This window comes from Polypterus senegalus, chromosome 15 (assembly GCF_016835505.1).
Source record: "Polypterus senegalus isolate Bchr_013 chromosome 15, ASM1683550v1, whole genome shotgun sequence".
NCBI classification, from domain to species: Eukaryota; Metazoa; Chordata; class Cladistia; order Polypteriformes; family Polypteridae; genus Polypterus; species Polypterus senegalus.
Genome location: NC_053168.1, coordinates 117,381,888 through 117,403,705, shown reverse-complemented (window position 1 = coordinate 117,403,705; position 21,818 = coordinate 117,381,888). Strand labels below are relative to the sequence as shown.

The following is a 21,818-nucleotide window of genomic DNA, read 5'->3' as shown; positions in this document are numbered from 1 at the left end:
AATTGCTTGTAGTATCATAATGTAAATTAATCACACAGAGAGGTGAAGATAATGAGGAGATGTAGACTCAAACTGCTGCCAAAGCAGCAACAAGACACATAATATGTAGTCTTGTATCCTTGTGTATATGATTTATGTACTCTAGAAGGAGTAAAGGATAAATCACAAATTACACAACATTCTGTCCACAAACATTTCCTTCACTTATGTATGCTGCACAGTGAAACAGTAAAATGTGTAAAGGCAGTGTTCATGACATATATAAGACTGTACTGGACACAGATTATAATGAACCATAATGCTCAATGCAAGAACACCATTTTATTGATCAATATTCTTTCAAAATATTATCAGACACTAGATTATATACTACACAGTTTTAAAGGCCAGACTATAGTTAATGTTAGGGACTAACAAAAACTGATTTTTCTTTACCTTCATTAGAGCTGAAGATAGGTTTACTTTAAGTATGCATAAACAGAATGAACACGCTGTTTTTACAGACTGAAACTTAAGGCCAATAAAATTGCTTCAGCACTATGCTAACCTATTACACCTGTTCTCCCTTGTGCTCATTCTCCTTCCATCAAGTAAACAGTCTAAGTCAACCAAGACCAGAACTACCAGATTTCAAAACAGTACTCGTCCACAATCTGTGCAGTCTGTAAGCTTAACATTTTAACCTGAAAGAGTAATCTGGTTTAACTTGATAAATATATTGAAGAGTGTATGTCTTTAAGTTGTATGTTTGTAATAATGTTTTAACTGCATAATCCCTACCAAATCAAATTCCATGCCACCATTGATGTTATGCAATTAAGTATATCAAGTGAAAAGTAACAAAAACAAAGAGCACTTAGATCTTAATTTGTAAGAAGATGGCGACATCTAGTGTGAAGAAGCAAAAAATACATTCAAAAGCCTCTACTTTCTTTGCAGTGTGATAGTGAACAAAAGTAACTTGTCAATTGTTGTGCCTTGCAAAGTTTTAAAAAAAAAAAAAAAAAATAAATAAAATATTGGGAGCCATGTCCACAGATTATACACATCAGTAACAAAATTAAAGGACATCCACACACCAGATAAAAACCTGAGCTTTATTTAAAACAAAAATCACTATGTATTAAAATAACATATATACACTTAATTGTATCTAAATAAGCAGTACATTTATAGATTTAATACTTTGTAGAAAAATGAAATAGTCCAAAATATACTACTTTTAATAGGTTTCATATACATAGTGTAAATGGGTATTTAAATCAATAACTGAAATTTTAAAACAGAGGCATTACAGACAGGCATTTACAGTCGTTTCAAATTGCGTTTGCTCTTGGCACTCCCTGGCAATGCTTCCTTGTTATTGCGCCGATGAACAGAGAAAGTTTCACACTCCTTAGATCCATGAAAAGCTCGCAGGCACTCTGTGCAGAAGTCAAAGGCACATTCTTCCCAACTACATATACCTTGCTTCTTTTCTTTATGGCACTTAGCTGGATACCTGCACCTTGGGCAAGATTTTAGGCATTCATCATTTAAAAGTGTCTTGGCAACCTATAAAAACAAACATGGTAAATGAGGTGGTGCATAAAAATCTAATTTGCTAATCAACCAGCAAGGCTATTTTCACATCAATATTACATTCAGAATCGCAGATTATGCAGTTAGGATAACAGACCAGGACCCAAGGGTGTACATCCTTCTCAGGATGGTTTCCTGGTCTATGCCCAATGATAGGCAATTTGTTGAAAAGTAGGTATTTAACAGATATCAACTGACTTTTTGTCACCAGTGTAAATGTATGAGTTTAAGAGTAATATACATTTACTTAGAAAATGAATACATCATTGTTTCTATAGTTCTCGGATTTGAGTAATACAGTAGTGCCTGAAGCCTTGGATTGGTGTTATTACAAAAAAAAACAATAACCTAAACAATATGAAAATTAATTTGTTTATATTATTTACATAGTCATATTTTTCACAATGGGAACATTTTAATGAACGCATCCAATTCTTTTTTTCTCGCACAAATGAAAACAACTGAAGTAAAAAAACTGCAACATTTTCATTTAAATTTTAAACAATGAGCAACTTTAAAGTTTTTTTCTTTACAGTAATAAACAGAAAACAAATGAGTACAACATAAATCAAGAAAATACAATACAGATCACGGACAAAGAATAATCAAATAAATTAATAAAATAACTGCAAAATAATGTGACGTGTACGCCCTTAAAGATGTAAAACACATAGACTTTTATTTTCCCCTATTCTTGTAGATTACAAATAAAATCCCAGAGCTAATCTAAGGCACTCCTTTTTTAGACGTAATCACTTTCCTGAGAAGATGAAGATGCTGTCATTGCAAATGACTGTTTTTGGTTTGGAATAAATGTGTTAATACATATTTTTTGTTTTTATGTACACAGTCTAGATTCACATGAACGCGAGCAGGAGAATGCGAGAAACTGGCACAGTAACAGTACCTTCATTCCACTCATACCATAGCTCTGAGCTCCTTTGAACACAAAGTGCAGGAAGAAGCTCCAAATTTGTTCAGTATGTAACATCACATGCCAACACCAAACACCTTTAAAACCCTTTTCCTTCAACTAAAACCACTGCCTTTCACGTTTTAATATCTATTTCTATTGTAGTTTTTACAATTCTCCATTTTTAACTAACTTTAATACCATCTCCAGCAGAGATTTTGAATTGTGTTCACAGTATGCCCATGGTAACTCAGACAAAGCAGCTTGCTGATGATTGGTTAACAGACTACAACTGCTTGCCTACCATTGGTAAATGCAAGAATACTATTAAACAATTTGTTACAACGTATCCAAAACAAAAAACACCACACTGTTGTTTAATGTGGTTGTTGCTACTTTAATAAAATATTAACAGGCAATGGATATTTTTATTGATTTAATATTGCCATATGCTGGAAGTCCAGTGTGCTGCTGGAAAATGAAGTCCTGAATATGTATGGGCTGGCCTAACGATGCATGCCATATTCACAAGGACTTTTCTGTACACATTCGATTTGCGATGCTTGATGATTTGTGAATCTGTCAGACTTGCTTTATACCATTAAGGCCAATTCCTATTTTTAACCAAACTTTTTTTTGAATAAAAGCTTTGTTTCCAAACTCTGCCTTATGGATGAGACACATTAAAGATATTATTGTTTTGATATTTAGATTTTTAAAAGTGTAAGTTTTGTTTTCCTAAATAATTTAAAAGGCAATATGTAAATAAAGACATTTGCTTTACTGAGAACTAGCTCTCCTTCTTTAGTATACATAGATTCACAATGGCATTGTTAAACAATTATAGACCAACGAATTCTTAAGGCAAATAAAGGCAATGCAGTTTTCAGGATTAAACACTAGGTACTCATTGTGTGGGTGATATAGGTCTTATAATGAAAAAATAAAGAGATGAGAAAAATAAAGGAAAGGTAAATAAATTGGTTAATAAAAGATAGTACCGATATGATTTAACACAAGAAATACTTGCAAGAAAAAACAAACACACACAAATTCTACCTACCTCCATGGCTATTTTCAAGAAATAAATGTCTCCTAACCATTGTATGTTTACTACTTTGTTACATTGTTTATTTGAGACTAGGGGGTTTTGCCCCCTGCTCACTTCTCTTGCGGGACATCAAAAGTGTCTTCTGCGAAGATCACGTCTCGACCCAAGATTTTTTTTATTATAATAGAGAGATGAGAAATAAAAAAGCAGGAATTTTCATTGGAAAAAAAAAAGGGCCAATACTAAGCCAATGCAGGTTTTCAGAGGGTAGCTCTCACTTTTCAGTATTTCTAGGACTTAATATGTTGTCAGAATCAACAGCCACTTTTAATATACTGTACTTGCTATTCACTATGAATCTATGCTATAAACAGTTTGCAAACCATGGTATACTGATGTTTTCAGGATGATAAACACTACTATTTATGATTTTAGTTTAAAAGTTAAAGCTTTAGTACATTCTGTCAAAGACGTTTCTATACAAGACAAATTCTACTGTTTACATAGTATGCACAATAAGCCAGTAACAATAGTAGTTTACAGTATTGTTTTGTAAATAAAGGCTTAACAGTGTAGAATGACAACTCTTTAAAGGCTAGTTATTTTGGGAAAGTGTAACTGATTTTAATATCTTTCATGCAATTTCTAATTTGAATCACTTTCCCTCAGGTCAGGTGCTGAAGAGAAAGTAACTGTACATGGGAGGATATGAGCAAAGAACGGAACATGAGAGGCACATACCTGTTGGAAGAACCTTCCGTATAATAGATTGTTATATCTTTAACTGAACCTTTCACTTTGATGGTCACCAAATTATTGATTCTGTGTAGACTATGTTTGTGCATTTCTAACATTATTATAAGAAGGTTTTCTACTCATACAACAAATTTGCTTGCTTTCCCACAATAATTATTACTGACTTACAATGTGTCAGATTCAAAAATGCAAAAACACAAGAGTATGATCCACCTTTCCAAAAGGAGATGGCCACCTCTTAATTTTAGATCAAATCCCACTGTTAAAAAATACACCTGTGGATAGAAGTTTAGAAAAAAATAATGAGGTGCTTTTGCTCTTAACCGTCATTAAACCAATTATGATGTTTGGTAGCTTTAACATAGCATTGTTCTTCCATATAAATTTGAATTATGAAAAACGCCTACTAATCTACTAAGGCAGAATTCAACATGATAATACACCACTGCAAAAAGGGGATAGCTTAGTGTTAGCATTTATAACAAAACATACACATTGAAATTTAATTATTTAAACTGAAGGACTCTATCTAGTACAGCACAGAATGGCTTTGCCATAATTATTGTTTCTTTACCAACAATCAAAATCACACAAAAAACAATTGTCAAAAAGCCATAAATCATCATGTGATAATATTTTACAAATGTTTGTGATGCAACAAACCTAACATTGCTGGTCGAAAACTAGAAGGTAGGGATAGCCATCTATTATTACTGGTGAAAAGAAAAATAAGTAGAAACTCTAGAAACTTTAGTGGCACTGAAATTAGATTAGTTAAATTTATCCAAGTCAAATCACAATCTTTGATATTTTAAGTTCATAAAATGGTTAAATTGGATAAGTAGACTGTATTCGGTGAATTTTTTTTTTTTTTGATTTTTAAAAAAATTTACACAAGCAGGAAGTGATACATGAAGTGTGGATATTCTGCTTTCCAATTGCTAAATCCATTTTAATTACAACACTCAAGTTTTTATCCTTCAATTTAAAACAGTAATATAATTAATGGAGAGTCTAATCCAGGTGAAGATTTACTCACCATTATAAATGCATCCTGCTTACTTGCAGAGTTTACAACTTTTCTACTAGTTCCATTTAAAGGAGTCAAAGTCAGCACGGGGGTCATTGAACTGGACAGCCTTTGCTGGGCTTGAACAGACTTCAGGGGAGATCTGTTTTGCACATTTAATCTGGTTTCTGTATCAGGCATGTGTGACCGATTATCTTGCTGAAAGAAAGAAATAAAAAACATACACAACATTACAGAATTTTTAAAAACACAGATCCAGCTTATAGTTTCTAAACTTTGATGTTACACAACAACTAATTATATGTGAGCATCCGTAAAGTTTCCAGAATAATGACAGAATGTCAAATTAATTCAAGGATGTGTGCATTCTGTTTTGAGTTGACATGTTCTTGCAATTTTGGCCGGTGAATTAGAAAACTGGACATAAATATGAATAGATGAATGAATAGTATGGTGATAAAATTACTTTGTTCTTCAAGAAACTGTTTCAAATGTATTGTGTTGCAAAATATTAATACATGAAGCAAAATATGCACACACCTTAGCTATTGCCTTTAACTCCTTAATATATGCTCTTCTTCTTCGGCGAATTATTTTATCTTGCAAAATAATTTCATCCCAGACAAGAGACACCTGCCCAAAACTACATGAAAACAAATAAAATTATTACTTTGAATTATTTGAGAAGTGCTGTAGAGTAGAATAGAAAAGTAATATTTAAAAAATAATTCACAGGTACATCCATCCATCTTCCAAATTCACTTCATTTTGAATAGAGTTGCAGGGAAGCTGGATCCTATCTCAACAATCACAGGGCTCAAGTCCATGGAAGGGTGACTACACACACATATACATATACACACATATACATACACACACACACACATATATACACACATACATACATACATAGTTTTTCACACCACTGTGTGTGTATATATTTGCCCCCTTCCTGGAGGTGGCTACAGAAATTGAACTCCGGTGTGATACACCACAGTTAGGTTATTTTTTAACAAGGGGGCAATTACTTTTTCACACAGGGCCATGTAGGTTTGGATTTTTTTTCTCCCTAAATAATAAAACCATCATTTAAAAACTGCATTTTGTGTTTACTTGTGTTATATTTGACTAATGGTTAAATGTGTTTGATGATCAGAAACATTTTGTGTGACAAACATGCAAAAGAATAAGAAATCAGGAAGGGGGCAAATAGTTTTTCACACCACTGTATGTATGTATATGTGTGTGTATATATATATATATATATATATATATATATATATATATATATATATATATATATATATATATATATATATATATATATATATATATATATATATATATATTTAGGAATAATGAAATGACACAGCATTTGGCCCAGTTATACCCCATTGTTCATTCTGACTGTTCATTTACTGCCAAAAATGGATACATCAAAACAGAGTTACTGGAGAAAAATAAGATGCATCATAAGCTAGCAATTTTTTTTATATTTGGGAAGTCGTCCTTTGATGTGTTGGCAAGGCTTTTACATTTAATTTTTACATAAGCATTGTGCAATTCTATTTATTTTCACCAGTGGATGACAGAAGTATTTTCCATCATTAAGTACAGTACTTGACTCTTTGACGAATGCTTAAAGAAAAACACTAGATTTCATAGACTTAATCTATTGGGGAAATCTATCTGTGGAAGAAAAAAAATGAACAAAAGTAACGTTACTTGAGGGCAATCAAAAAGTTGTGGATTTCTTTTATTTGATTTTGATAACATTTTTAAATTAGTGGTACTTGCCCTCCAGCATATTTTCCAGTTAGGCAGTCACCTCTTTTGTGTTATTAGCCCCTGATGAGTCATTAGCTACAACCACTTTGACATTCTGTATCAAATGCTAATCAAGAGATGCCTAGACTTTCTCTCTTCATTTTTCAGGTTAGTCTTTTAGGTCAATAAATGCTATGAAATACCAGAAATCATTGGCCCAATATGGTGAACACAATCTTGCTAATACAAGATAATTGTATTAAGGTGTGATTCTGAAATTTAGAATATTTCAAATGTAGAGTAATAATAAAAAAGTAGGCAAGTTATGGCAAGCTCAGCCACTGTGATATTTGGGTATTGTGGAGAACCGGTTTACACCTCTTAATTCAGATTGTTGTGAATGCACAATGATGAAAAAGGGAGCAAAATGTAATTAAAACTAAATGTGTTATCCAGGCATTGAATTGTGGACTGAATTTCTCCTCATCACTGCCCAGGAAAATAAGTTACATCATCCTGGCTGACTCAGCAACAGAAATGATTCACTCTTTGACGATGTGTTTTTGATGAGTCATTCTTAATGCAGGTGACTTCAAAGAAGGAATCAAGGTCTATTAGGCCTGCTCCTTTTGTGGACACTGCTCTATCCAAATATTAATGCCTTTAAATATAAACCTGTGGCATAATCCAAGCTGGTCTGACCTCATCTTACTGTCACCTACAAGCCTGTATTGACAGTAGCAGCTCTTTGTTATCCAAGCCAGAAGTTTTCATGTGTGGCTTTTATCATATTTATTTTGGAGCTTCTGTAAAATTTAAATTTCCCCTAAGGGACCAATAAATTATAATCTAACCTAACTAGGGCTCCATTTTCTTTAGACATACTGTATCATTGTGGCAATACAAGTGAATGATGCTTAAGTATACAAGGTGCCTCCAATACAAAACTTCATCCCCACCCAATTTCCCCCCATTAACCCCCCAGTATTTTACCAATAATCAGCTAAGCTTCTCCTGGTATTTATTAAAACAAAACTTGCATTTTATTTTTTGCCATATTGCTTTTATTGTTCTAATCAATTTGTACTTTTGATACTCCCTTTCTTATTTTCATGCATGCAAATAGCCATGTACCTAAGAAATATTGATTGGTTGATTAATAACAAAAATTCACATTAAGTTGATGTTTCATTCCTAATGTAAATAGGGCTGCTTTATGTCAAGTAAGATTCCACTTTATAAATTGCAATTACGGAAAAGGCAGTTAAACATCAATATTACTTGGCATTAGCAAGTCTGGCTAAATGTATTTTAAAAGTATTGCAGTACTAAACAGAACTTAAAGGTCTTAAATACTTAAGAACTTAATTAACGAAAGTTATTTTGAATGGCAAACCAAAAAAGACCTGGAAGAGAATGATCAATAGAAAATATGTATAAAATATTTACCTGTGTACTGTGTCTTTTAATCTACAACTGAAATTAAGTCTCAGTTTGATCTTTTGGAAAGCCTCCAGCTCCTTGTGATCCTGTATTGAAATAAGCTGGCTTGAGAAATTAACTAATGAATAGTTAAATATTTTCTTTTCTTGCTTTTTTATTACAGAGCCCAAAAGCTAGAGTAAATAAGAAGAGGAGCAAGAGGGAGCTGCTGAATGCAGTCAAAGGTAACAGTCCATTGCTTAACTTAAACAGCTGAAGTTAAAGTAAAACTAGACTAACTAAATAGCTATTAAGAAATAAAATCAAAGATAAAATTAAACTGCAGGTATTTTGCCACTCTAGTCTGGGCCTTGTAATTTGAGCTATAATATCCTCTCCTTGGCACCCTACAGTTGGCTGTGGGAATTTGTAATTCAAGGTTTAACAAGAAATAGTGGGACGATGGGGGGGCTTCAAAAAATTCTTTTAAGAAAAATTTCAGGACTGAATTACTTTTAAAACTATAAATTAACACTTTACTCTAGGTTTCTTGCATTTACTCCAAGTTTTCTCCCATATCCCTAAAAATTAGTGTAATTGGGTGTATACTTGTGTGTATCCTATGATGGTGTCCAAGACTGGCTCTGGCTCCTTATGACTCTGAATTGGATAATGAGGTCTTGAGAATGCATATATGCATGTACTTACGCATGTACAGAACTGTGTTGTCTGGACAGTAAGTAATTAATCGCTTGTGAATACACTATATAACATTAGCAAAAAAAACTTCAATATTGATACAATAAAAAAATAACAAGAATGTCATATTTTTCAATAGTATTTTGTGATTTCCCTTATGATACAAAATTGAAGCAATTAACTTTGGTACACTGCTCTATATGTTCTTCAAAGTTGTCTAGTGGAAAATTCTTCCAAACTTTTTGCAGGATTAGCCACAACTCTTCTTTAGATTTTTATTCTCCTGCCCATGTGATCTGTCATAGCATCAGTTAGTGCCTAGCCTAATATTTTAGTGTTCCACTGTAAACCCCCACTCCAGATTAACTCTTAATTGTTATTGTAGTGGATTTGGTGTGGTCATTGAGTTAAAAGGTGACGTTTTTGTTCAGTAACAAATTTTTCAGGATATAGAGCATGATGAATCAAAATGTGTTTAGTTCACACCAGTCATATCATTCCTTAAATTTTGTTCAGAACCACTACACTGCTGGATCAATTGACCAATTAATAAGTCACTCCTTAGCAGTACTAGGAGCTGTAGACCGGCATCAATGTACTTCTTACCATCTCACATTCCGATATGCTAGCACCCTCATGAATCAAAATTTTTAAAATTTGGACCAATGACTTCATAAAGAATGGAAAGACAACCAGTACCTGAAAGTCTTATGGTCTTTTTGCAGATTGCAATATCTTCTGCGTGTTTCCTTTCTGCAAGAGTGCTTTTTAGCTGTAACATGCTCCATACAATACTATTTCTTGGAGGACTTTACAAGTGCAGCAGGTACTTTGGTGCAAAATGACAGATGCTGAACAAGCACTTCCTTAGATGTCCTTCTGTCCCTTAAAATGACCTTTCAGTAATCTTCATCAGATGCAGACAGCTTTTGGCTCTTCCATTGCATTTTCTATCTTCAGCTTGCTTTTTTTTTTTCAAATTTCTTTATGATGCTTGAACACTGCATCTTAAAAATCCATTTTGGTCTCCTACTGCTCCCTGACTATATTATTGATACAAAACAACATGTAGTCTGTTAAAGTGTGTTAATTCAGCTATTTCCAAACTGCTCCACAAGGTACCCCAGTATTTGCGTCTGTCATTAAACATTTACTTCATAAACTGAACCACTGGTACACCTGCTTTAGCTGATCAGCATCTCATTCATTTAAATTAGGCGACTAAATAAGTGAGTCATTTACCTTCATTTGATCTCATTGTTTATTTAACTGACCTTTGTCCTTTTATTTTGCATTACAAAAAGTTCAATTGTTTGAACTTTACATTTATAAGAAATATTTGTATTTTTTGTTTTTACGTACTGTACCTGGACATAACTAGCCCAAACATGTTGTGAGGGTCTGCTGGTAATGTCTGGCAGAGTCCCCTGACAGAAGCAGCTTCAACTCCCACCTCCGGCAGAACTTCAACCACGTCCTGAGGGAGGTGGGGGACATTGAGTCCGAATGGGCCATGTTCCGTGCCTCTGTTGTTGATGCGGCTGACCGGAACTGTAGCCATAAGGTGGTCGGTGCCTGTCATGGCGACAATCCCCAAAACTGTTGGTGGACACCAGCGGTGAGGGATGACATCAAGCTGAAGAAGGAGTCCTACAGGACCCTTTTGTCCTGTGGGACTCTGGAGGCGGCTAATAGGTACTGACAGGCCAAGCAGAATGCAGCTTTGGTGGTTGCTGAGGCAAAAACTCGGGCGTGGGAGGAGTTTGGGGAGGCCATGGGGAGCGACTTTTGGATGGCTTCGAGGAGATTCTGGTCCACCCTCCAGCATCTCAGGAGGGGGAAGCAGTCCAGTGTCAACACTGTATATGGTGGGAATGGTGCGCTGCTGACCCCGATTCGGGACGTTGTGGGTCGGTGGGGGGAGTACTTCGAAGACCTCCTCAATCCCACTAACATGCCTTCCAATGAGGAATCAGAGCCTGGGGACTCGGAGGTGGACTCCCCCATCTCTGGGACTGAGGTCACCGAGGTGGTCAAAAAACTCCTTGGTGGCAGGGCCCCGGAGGTGGATGAGATATGCCCGGAGTGCCTCAAGGCTCTGGATATTGTAGGACTGACCTGGTTGACACGTCTCTGCAACATCGCATGGACATCGGAGACAGTGCCTCTAAATTGGCAGACTGCAGTGGTGGTCCCGCTCTTTAAGAAAGGGGACCAGAGGGTGTGTTCCAACTACAGAGGGATCACACTCCTCAGCCTCCCTGGAAAAGTATTCGGGGGTCCCGGAGGAGAGGGTCCGTCAGATAGTCAAACCTCGGATTCAGGAGGAACAGTGTGGTTTTCGTCCTGGTCACAGAACAGTGGACCAGCTCTACACCCTTGGCAGGGTCCTGGAGGGTGCATGGGAGTTTACCCAACCAGTCTACATGTGTTTTGTGGACTTGGAAAAGGCTTTCGACCGTGTCCCTCGGGGAATCCTGTGGGGGGTGCTCCGGGAGTATGGGGTACCGGACCCCATGATAAGGGCCGTTTGGTCCCTGTACAACCGATGTCAGAGCTTGGACCGCGTTGCCGGCAGTAAGTCAAACCTATTTCTGGTGAGAGTTGGACTCCGCCAAGTCTGGCCTTTGTCACCTATTCTGTTCCTAACTTTTATGGACAGAATTTCTAGGCGCAGCCAGGGCGTTGAGGGGGTCCGGTTTGGTGGGCTCAGGATTGGGTCAGTGCGGCGTCCGCAGTGATGCGGGCTCTGCATCGGTCTATTGTGGTGAAAAAGGAGCTGAGCTGTAAGGCAAAGCTCTCAATTTACGTTCCTACCCTCACCTATGGTCATGAGCTATGGGTTGTGACCGAAAGAACGAGATTGCGAATACAAGTGGCTGAAATGAATTTCTGCCGCAGGGTGTCTGGGCTTTCCCTTAAAGATGGGGTGAGAAGCTCAGTCATCCGGGAGGGACTCAGAGTAGAGCCGCTGCTCCTCCACATCGAGAGGAGTCAGAGGAGGTGGCTCGAGCATCTGATCAGGATGCCTCCCTGGTGAGGTGTTCCGTTCCGGGCACGTCTAACCGGGAGGAGTCCCCGGGGAAGACCCAGGACACGCTGGAGGGACTATGTCTCTCAGCTGGCCTGGGAACGCCTCGGCATTCCCCCAGGAGAGCTACAATAAGTGGCTTGGGAGAGGGAAGTCTGGGTATCTCTGCTCAAGCTGCTGCCCCTGCAACCCGACCTCGAATAAGTGAAAGAGGATGGATGGATGAATGGATGGATGGATGGACGGACATAACTATTAATAATCTTATCCATGTCATATCCTAGAACTAGATAAATATAACTTCAGGTGACAGACATGCAGAACTAAATGTGAACAAATTAAGTATTCACTAGCTTGTACAATCACACTAGCAGCAAAAATACAAATAGTTTTAGTTTTCTGTATGCATTTATTGGTCCTCCTTGCAACACCACTTTACTTGAGGGCATTACTTTATGCAGTGTTCTATTAATGACTATCTGGACAACAGTTTATTTCTTGTATAGCCCCCCAAAAAAAGGAAGAAGAATCTTGGAATGACAAAAACTCCCTTCCAGGTAGGTTGGGTATATAATGCATGTCCTAATAAATAAAAAAATAAATGGGGTGATGCAACACACAAAACAAGTAATCATCACAGAGCTAGATTGCTAATCTATCACTTGCACCTCATAAATACAATACTACAAATTACTTTATTCTTGCACACCAAGTACAGATGTAGAGCACCGCAACATCTCTCAATGCAAAATGCAAGAATAAATTATACCACTCACTAAGTTCACAAATATCACAAATTGATATAGAATTGTTCAAATAAGGCAAAAACAAAATATCTGTCCACCTGTTAATTGTAAAACCACAGCCAGATTGTAGAAAAGGAGTCAGAGACAAGCCAGACACCATCAGAGTCCTGGAGACCTCGGCCAACTAACCGTCCCCCACATCTCTACCATTCCAAAATACTGATTCTATGACTTTTCCGCCATCCAGCTGCATGATTCACGAGTGTACTCAGGATTATTACATGATGCAATTTCAGCAAAACTTTACCTGCCAGATAGATTGCCACATATTCTTCTCTAGAATAGACTGGTATAAAGATAAGTTCACTGTAGTCTCAATAAACTTAAGGCAACAAGGTTCTTTGACTACAAAACAACTCCACATCACCTTCAACACCTTTACTGACACTGATATGAAGTTCTTGGTCATTCATTACATGCAGTTTTCACCAAAACATGGCATTGTTCACAACACCACTACTCCACTTTGGCCTTGACCATCAAGGAGACAATATTATTGCAGTAGTCTTTTGGTTTGCAACTTATTCTTAATGTATAGAACAGATTTTTTTCTACCTAGACAACCATACACATGATGTTACCATAACCCTGGATGGTTTTATTTTCAGTTTATTTCGTTTTAGTTAATGAATGCAGACAAATGATTCTGTTTTGTCACCATTACGTTTATGTAATTTTAGGACTTGGTTAGTTTGATGTGGTAGTCAAACTCAGATCCTGGATGGCCGCAGGTTTTCATTCAAACCACTTTCCTAATTAGTAACCTATTTTTTGCATAAATTTAATTGACTTGAATTTTTTTTTTTTTTTGCTTAACTTGTAGCCAAACAATAAAAGAGAATCAAAGTGAACCAACAAGTGAGTCCTTATTGGTGTCACATTTTTCTTTTCAAATATTTGTATTGAGACGATATTGATATGAAAGACACAGGCATGGAATCTAAGTCAGCCTGGTCAAAGACCAAAATGAAACAATTAAAATGTTGGAAAACTAAACATCAAAGCAGCAGATCATGTTCCATTAGCACAGGTAGTTGGCTACTAATGGAGAAAGTGGCAACAGCAAAATCCAGTTTGACACCCTGGCCTAGATGACTGTAAATAAGGACCTGATGCATAAAAACCAAAGAATGATTAAAGGGTGCTCTCTCACTTTTAACATCAGTGCAGAGTTCCACAGAGAATTCCTACTGACCTATACTTATAGTTCAACTGGGGATCTAAAATGATCTAAAAAACATTTTAACTGTTCTAATAAATTTTATAAAACAGATCAATATATTTAATTTTCCTGTGATTTGCCTACAGAAAGCAAATAAAACACATTTTCTTTAATAGCAATAGAGGTGAAATATTGCAGAAGTATCCTTTGTCACATACTTCAACTGTAAAGAGAAAGACTGAATGCAGACAAAGAAAGATGAAGAAATTAAGTTCAGCAACAGTGTTAGTTAAAAGGAGACAGTAATTGTTAATTAGGCTACCATAAACACTGCAGTCAAACATTACTATCCCCCAGGACCAACCAGGGAATAGCAATAAAATGCTGTCAAACCAGCTTAAGCCAGGTCAGGGTCACTGGAGTCAGAGCTGAACTCAGGCAACCCTAGGTACAAAACCCTGGGTTTTTGCAGAGCCCAATCATGCACACACTCACACAGGAGTCATTTTGAATCACCAGTCAATATATTCACTGTACTCAAATGATCAGTAGAAAATGACAGAGAAGCTATGCATTCCATTCAATTAGTTTAATTATACTGGGGGATGTTTGCTATGTTATAAATATATACTGTATGTATTTTTGGCAAATTTGCTAACCTGGTTTCAAAAGGAATTTTGACAACCCAGAAAGTTACTATCCCAGCTGTATATGAAGCATGAATATAAACTTAAATATAAATCTCAATCAAGATGATGACAGTAAATGTATCTGTAATTCAATATCCAATTTAATGTGCCAGAGAAATGTGCATCTCAAATCTCCAAATGTAGCAAGACAGACAATATTCACATTGAAGCCATCATGGTAATTGGTATGGGTTATTAATCCCTTTTGTTTGTTACACGCTTCTGAATTTAAATGTTTTCTCTCTATTACATTAACCTACAATAACATTAATTGCAAAAAGGGTGATCTGTAGTTGCACAGCTACAAGATAAATCAAATTTATAGTTGATTCCTAAAAACTTTCTAATGCTAAAAATAAAAACAAATTTAATTGACACATTAAAACCATACCTGTGTATGTCCTCTGGAGAAAGTCTATTTAAAATCAAAGCCAGGATGTGTTTAAGGTTCCTGTATTTCAATTCAGCTAAAATATCAACATGTTTCAGGCCCATCTTTCTTCCTATAAGTCCTGCAAGAGATGCACTAGGTTGGAACAGTTCAAAGCTTCCAGAAAAATCAAAAACATTCTCCCCTGGTGTCTTTGCATGTTGGCTCCTCACACCTCTTAAGCAAATTGTATGCATGACTTGCAGTGCAGGGGTTTGAGACAAGTCTGTTAGATTTAATATCCCTTTATTATTGGAAACTTCATTTATAGACAAATCAGCATCTTCTTTGGGGATGTGATCCTCCTTTTTATGGCATTTGAATGTAGCTGCTCTTGAATTTTTCCCATTAGAGACTGCCTCCTCTTCAGATTGCGATCCACCTTCTCGTAGTGTAGATAGTCTTCGATTTCGGTCCAGCCGTGACCTTCTCTTAGATTCAAAAGACTGTGGTGTTTCTTTATCTCTTGAGTGCAATAATTCCTGAAATGATCCATCATGATCCATAAAGGAATCCTGTGATTTATGAAGGCCAACAGAATTGAAACCACTGTCCTCTGTTGTTGACGTGTCAATCTCTGCTATTGGAGTCACAGGTGGAGTTGTTAAGACAGACAAATTCAGATTAAAGCTATCCACAAGGTGACCTACTGGAGTAAGAAACTGATCAGGATATGACTTTGAGAACTTCTTGAGCTGAGGGGTTATAAAAAGTTCTGGGCTAACAGAGTCACATTGGAAAGAAGAAATAATACTTTCATCAAGGTCATGCTGAATCTCTGACAGGCTAAGTGCTAAAGGAGGATTCTTCTCATTTTCCAGGTCTTCAAGTGTTGAAGTTCTCATTTGAGAAAATAAAAACCTTTTAACACCGGAAGCAGTAGATTCTTCATTTTTTAAAGTGCTAGTTGCTAAGGCTACAAAGTTATCCTTTTCTGGTGAATCAAGAGAGCTGTGTAAAGAACCATCTTCAAGACTGTCAACCCGTCGACAGGAATAGTCTCGGCTTTCAAGTGAGGATCTAGCATGGCCTTTCCTGCCCTCTGAAACAGTTTTTGAGACAAGTAGCTGCCGTCGAAGAGAGGCATGTTTTTTAGATGCTCTAGGTGTCTCATAGAAACCAGAAGAAACATAACTTTTGTCTCTTGAAGTGCAGTATGTTGGGCTTTTAATATTTTGCCGGTTTTTGCTTGAAGATTTTGCAAGAGCATATTTCGGCAAGCTGACGTTTTCTGTAGATTCTTCAAAGCAATCTTGCACCTCATCAAGAATCCTTGATGTGTCCTTAGTTTCATTCAGTTTATACCCAGAAGTCTGCAATGACTCGCTAAATCCTTGGTCCAATGAAGAAGTTATGCAGCTGTTTTTATAAATGGGATTCAGGGCGTCAGACCGGAAGCTCTTCTCCATATTTTGCACAGTACCACTACTGTGCAAAACAGTCAATAGGATCTTCAGAAGAAAGTGTCAAAAACTGCTGAAATACAGAAAAATACATATTATAAAACAGACAACTAAATAACATGAGTGTTTCCCCATACTGATCTCAGCCTTAGGCTCGTGGGCTAGTCTGTGGCTTAGCACTGCACGCTCATTAAATACCTTGGCCAGTATGAAGAATTCTAGTATAGACAAATAATCTGCAATGATACAACTGTTTTGATGGTATAGGAGTTCCTGGACCCAACCTTTAGCTGCCAATCCTGATTTCAATAAATTTAAGGGTCAGGAGTAACTATCTCCCTCCACTCTTAATTTCTTTTTAAATTGTTCCACATCAATGACTTGAACAAATTCTCCCATAAAAGGTGGGATAGTATCCATTCTTAAAATGCCATCTCTCAAAACAAAACAAAAAACAAAAAAACATGAAGTGAATTGGACTCATCCAAAACCAATTAAAGCACTGGTTATAGTGGTTGTTTCTTGGTTAAGAACACCTTTTTAGCATTAAAGGAAAAGCACCTCAACACAGTACCACTGTGATAGCCCCCATTGTTAAAATGGGGGCAAGAGGGCATTTACTCCAAATACAGATGAATCAAATTTTCACAATCCTTGGGAAAATAATTTCTAAGACATTAGAACAGACAATGCAAATTTGATGCTGGCTGTGGAATAGCAGGTCTGTGCTTTATTTGTGTGCAGATATGAAAGGTGTTAGGGCTGCAAAATCAAATGTCACTATCCATATATAATAATTCATATTTATTTTTTTCAAATTTCCTTCAAAGTCAAAAACTAATGTTCGAATATAAGTTTTCACTTTTTTTTTGTCTTTACTTCATACAAATTTGACATTTTGTTACTCCACACAAGCTAAGGAATCCTTCCAATCACTTCAAGATCTATTTTGCCTATACTGTACATATTTTACATATTTATACTTTTGAACATAAACAGACAACACATCACTTCGCCAAGCATTTTGAGATGCATTGACCCACCCCGAGTTTAAAGTGTGTGTGTTTGTGTGTATGCTCTGTAATAGACTGGTGTCTTGTCCAGGGTTGTATTAATTCAGTCTTGCACAGCGCTCAGATTTAGGCTCCGGCTTTCCTCACAACTCAGCCTAGCGTGGCTCAGAATGCATGTTGATGTGTTTAAAGTCACCTACGGGTCTGGCCAAGTCAGCCTCCACACAATCCAACAGACTGATTACATGGTCATCCTTGTATACATCCAAGACAGCAAAATGTAGGTCTTTAATTGGGAGTCAACAAAGAAATATCAGAGAAAGTGTAGAGCTATGCTTTATGTTACTGCCTTTGTCCATCTCCCTCGATTGATGAAACTCACAAGAAAAACTTAAAAAATACAGATATATAAAATAACTACAAATAAAAAAATAAGTTGGATAACGATTATTGAGACTCTCAAAAATACAATATTTCTTTACTCTTTCATTTTTTTTTTAATTTACAAACACCAACAGAAAAAAAACAAACCTGAAGAAAACAGAAATTGGTAAAATACAAAAAGTGTAAATATCAATTTGTGTGTATTTTCCCTCTCGTACGTAATTGGTTCTTTTTTTATAGTATGTATTAAGTTATAAAATAAAATTGATTCCCGTTATTTATTTATCCTCTCTAGTACAGGGGCAAGCAGAAAGACATCCTTGGCATACCTAACGCTACTGCACCTGTCACAAATGGGCGTCGAATCTGACACCACGCGAATATCATATCATTTAAAAACTATCCCCGTCGAATTAATGTCACTTTTTCTTTAACCACAGATGAGAGTTCTGAAACGTCGAAACATTACAGAATATTAAATGAGAATGGTCACTTATTTTCTTCCTTGTATCATTTAACATGGCAGTATCTATATCAATGAACTAGAAATGTGTGTATGTAAACTAACAGTTCATACAGAAATTCTGCTTTTCGTTTAACTTTCTTTGTGCTCTCAAAACGCCCCTCTAGAAGATATCACAAAGTTTAAATCAACGCATTCTACAAACATTTAGCATTATGGTCCTTGCAAATGGTAAATTTCATATTTTTTCACAATTTAAAGGATTACAAATTTCTAGTTACGAGCGAGTTAAAAAGTGAGTGTCAGGTTATCACATCAGAAATTGGATCTGCACACCCATTTTACAAATCGCCCACGTATTTAAACACATTTATGAAGTACCACGGAGTCTGTTATTCAAAATTATCTCGTTCGTTGCAACTTTATTCTTATAGTATGCTCTTTATCATTTAATCTCCTTTTTGATATTAAAATTCAAACTGCATACATTATCACTATTTTAACAAGCTTAACCTCTCGGGTGCCACATGATCATTTTAAAAAGCAGAACCACCCTACCTAAGATCCAGCGAGAAGACTGACAGAGGTGACAATCAGCTGTTCTGCGTTTACTCTGCTTAAAGAAAACAAACATTTACTTTGAGGTAAAGATGGTGAGTACTTTAAAGACCCGCACGTTGACAGACAGAGGAGGAGGTCCAGTAACCGAAACGGCCCAATAGCAGCCGCTATGGCAACGTCCGGCCGAGTTATTTTAGCCATGGTTACAGGAGGCACGCGACGAGTTACATCTTCAGTTAAATCCCTTTTTCCCTCGTGAATGTTTAAATTTTGCGCCTCAAAAAGGAGCCTCCTTTGCCCGCTCTAATCAGGCCGGCATACCGCCAAAGGTAAGCACCTCCCTCTCCTACACGCAGGGGGCGTGGAGCCGACGGAGGTGTCGTCACTGATAAACGATGCTAAGTTTGGATTTCGACCTCCAGTTCAGGCAATTTTCTTATTTTCCATCGTAAAGGGAGATATTGAGAGATTCGGTGTCCACGAGTTTGTCATACGATTAGATAAACAAACAAACGAGCACTAGCGCATTTATCTCTCTTATTTGCATAATGCAACGCCCCTTTTCGAGTGTCAGCTACAGTCCTCCTTCCAGCACGACGAATGACAGACGAGAGCTGAAGTTCATATATCCCACGTATACTGGTATTAACCTTTTTTATAAAGCGTTTTCAAGCAGACCTTAGCCACAGCAAGTCTTGCAACTTTTGATTCAAGGGAGAAAGATACTAATACACTTCAGAAGAGAAACTAAATCAGTAGACTTCAATACATTTTACTGATAGAAAAGTCAATTTTGACATCTAAATTAACAAAAGAGATTGCTGTCCTACCTTCGTCCAACCTCTTTTATGACATTGACTTCATGCACGCCAGCTGCAGATCACGGCCGTGGAGGATTTTAAATTAAGTGCCACGGAGACGTTTAGGTGGAAACGTGCACTTTCCACGTTTATGCCTACACGAAACCTGCGATAGTCGTGGTTCTGTATCCGAAACGTGCACTCTTCTGTTGTCAAAACTGGGAAGGATTTGATTTACAACGAACTTTGCAATTACATGGTGCGGTGGTGTTTATTAGAACAGGCGTCACTAGTGAAACGCCACCAATTAATCGTTCACGTCGTTGGACAGCTGAGTTGTTCTTTCCTGCTTTAAAAATAATGAGCAGAGTCAAATAAGTTATTTGCGGAGATACGTAAACGTCAGTGGGTGCATTACTTACAGAAGGTCGTGCCGAGATTAAAATGCCATTTAAAGGGATTTTTCAATCTTTTTGTGTTTGCTTATGACGCCCCTTACCCACGAACTCACGCATTGTAAGCGTTTCCTCGCAAACCTTTCAAATTTCACGCGCACCTTTCTGATTGGTGGGTAAATTACCGTGCGGCTGGTGTAAAAGCGCACAGCCGAAGAGTCACTAGAATGAGCGTTTCCATATACCTGTACGTAGCTTCTCATCAAGCTTTTAACTTCACTTCACTCTTCTCCTAATTTTAACTATTTTTTAAATTAGTTATTAGTTGTAATCGTTTTATTTGACATTGTTTCTTCTTGTTATTTGGATATGTGCGTCTCGCATCCCGCAGTAATATGTGTAACCGCAACGTGTAGCACCAGAATATAAAACAGTTATTAAAAATCACACTCTCCTGTTCATACATGTCTTAAGTAAAAAAATTAGCCAGGGCTTTATATACCCTACTTAAAGTTTCTATTACTCCTAAAATATCTCTTACTCCCAATACTTGCCATTATACAGTACATACACCCTTACACATACTACACAGTACATACAAGTACATCACATGTTCCAGTTTTTGGTAACTTAGTCAGACAGATGACATCATACATAACGTTAACTCTTTCTCCCACAACGGCTAAGTTGATTTTAAAGCTTTCTGCCCAAATCTAATCCTTTTTTTATTTTACTTCCTCTTTTCTGGTTTAACCTAGAACATACATCTCATTCACTGATAATCCATAATACTATTCCACTGATGGCAATAGAGAGAATGCATTTTCTTTTACCAATTTTATTTTTCATTTCCTTTTTTGCAGAAAGTAACTTCCATATTCCACAACCTCTGCCAGTCAATCACCCTTGGTGATGAATTCATCATACATTCTTCTGTAATGGAATCTTGATGTCATTTTGATTACTCCCTTTTTTATTCTACCCACAACAATCACTTTAACATTTTAATGGGCACACCTAGAAAAAAGCATAGCAAAAATTATTTGTTTGCATTTTTGGTTCCTTGGCACTGTAACAACAATAAAAAAAAAATATCAATCATCACAAAGATTTTGAATTTTGGGGGTCAACCAACAGGCTGAGATGTCTGTTAATGGTAAAGGTGTATTTTGAACCCCCTTCATAAATTTGTACAATCTAGGTTGAAAAAAATTATTTATTGAAGAACAGGCAATGTGTACAACTAATATAAATTCACTTTCAAAATGAAATGTTTCTTCATAGAACAAATACTTAATAGATTCCGACATCTGTAACATCGCAGAATAGGTGAGTGCATAACAGTTGTAGTGCAATAGCACAATAATGTTTTAGGCCATTAGTTCATTTGTTTGAACATTTTGCATTTGGCTCATTTTTGGTGGTATGCTATGAAAAAGCTTTGCTGTTTTCCTTTGCACAT

At 36.6% G+C, this 21,818-nt stretch overlaps 1 protein-coding gene across 5 annotated transcripts; it reads right to left on the bottom strand.

The window, feature by feature from the left end:
• Nucleotides 1–1,209: 1,209 nt before the first annotated feature.
• fbxo43 (F-box protein 43) lies at nucleotides 1,210–20,532 on the bottom strand. 5 transcript variants are annotated; one of them, XM_039736879.1, is made up of 5 exons: nucleotides 19,992–20,532; nucleotides 15,299–16,813; nucleotides 5,872–5,974; nucleotides 5,341–5,529; nucleotides 1,210–1,554 (listed from the first exon to the last, which is right to left on the bottom strand). In XM_039736879.1, exons 2-5 carry the CDS (start codon nucleotides 16,744–16,746, stop codon nucleotides 1,306–1,308), a joined length of 1,989 nt encoding a protein of 662 aa, XP_039592813.1. In that variant the 5' UTR covers nucleotides 16,747–16,813; nucleotides 19,992–20,532; the 3' UTR covers nucleotides 1,210–1,305. The 5 variants fall into 5 exon arrangements, with proteins under 5 accessions (XP_039592813.1, XP_039592815.1, XP_039592814.1 ...); XM_039736881.1 differs by having other exon boundaries at nucleotides 15,299–16,810; XM_039736880.1 differs by having other exon boundaries at nucleotides 20,384–20,532.
• Between the last annotated feature and the right edge of the window lie 1,286 nt (nucleotides 20,533–21,818).

Bases quoted from the DNA above. Each gene is read 5' to 3' on its own strand.
- fbxo43 (XM_039736879.1), bottom strand. From the start codon at position 16,746: ATGGAGAAGAGCTTCCGGTCTGACGCCCTGAATCCCATTTATAAAAAC. The intron at 5,975-15,298 runs GTATGGTTTTAA...GTTTTCATGTAG, and splicing joins TCTCCAGAGGACATACACAG to TTTTGGGCAGGTGTCTCTTG. The intron at 5,530-5,871 runs GTGTGTGCATAT...TCTTTCTTTCAG, and splicing joins AGTTAAAGGCAATAGCTAAG to CAAGATAATCGGTCACACAT.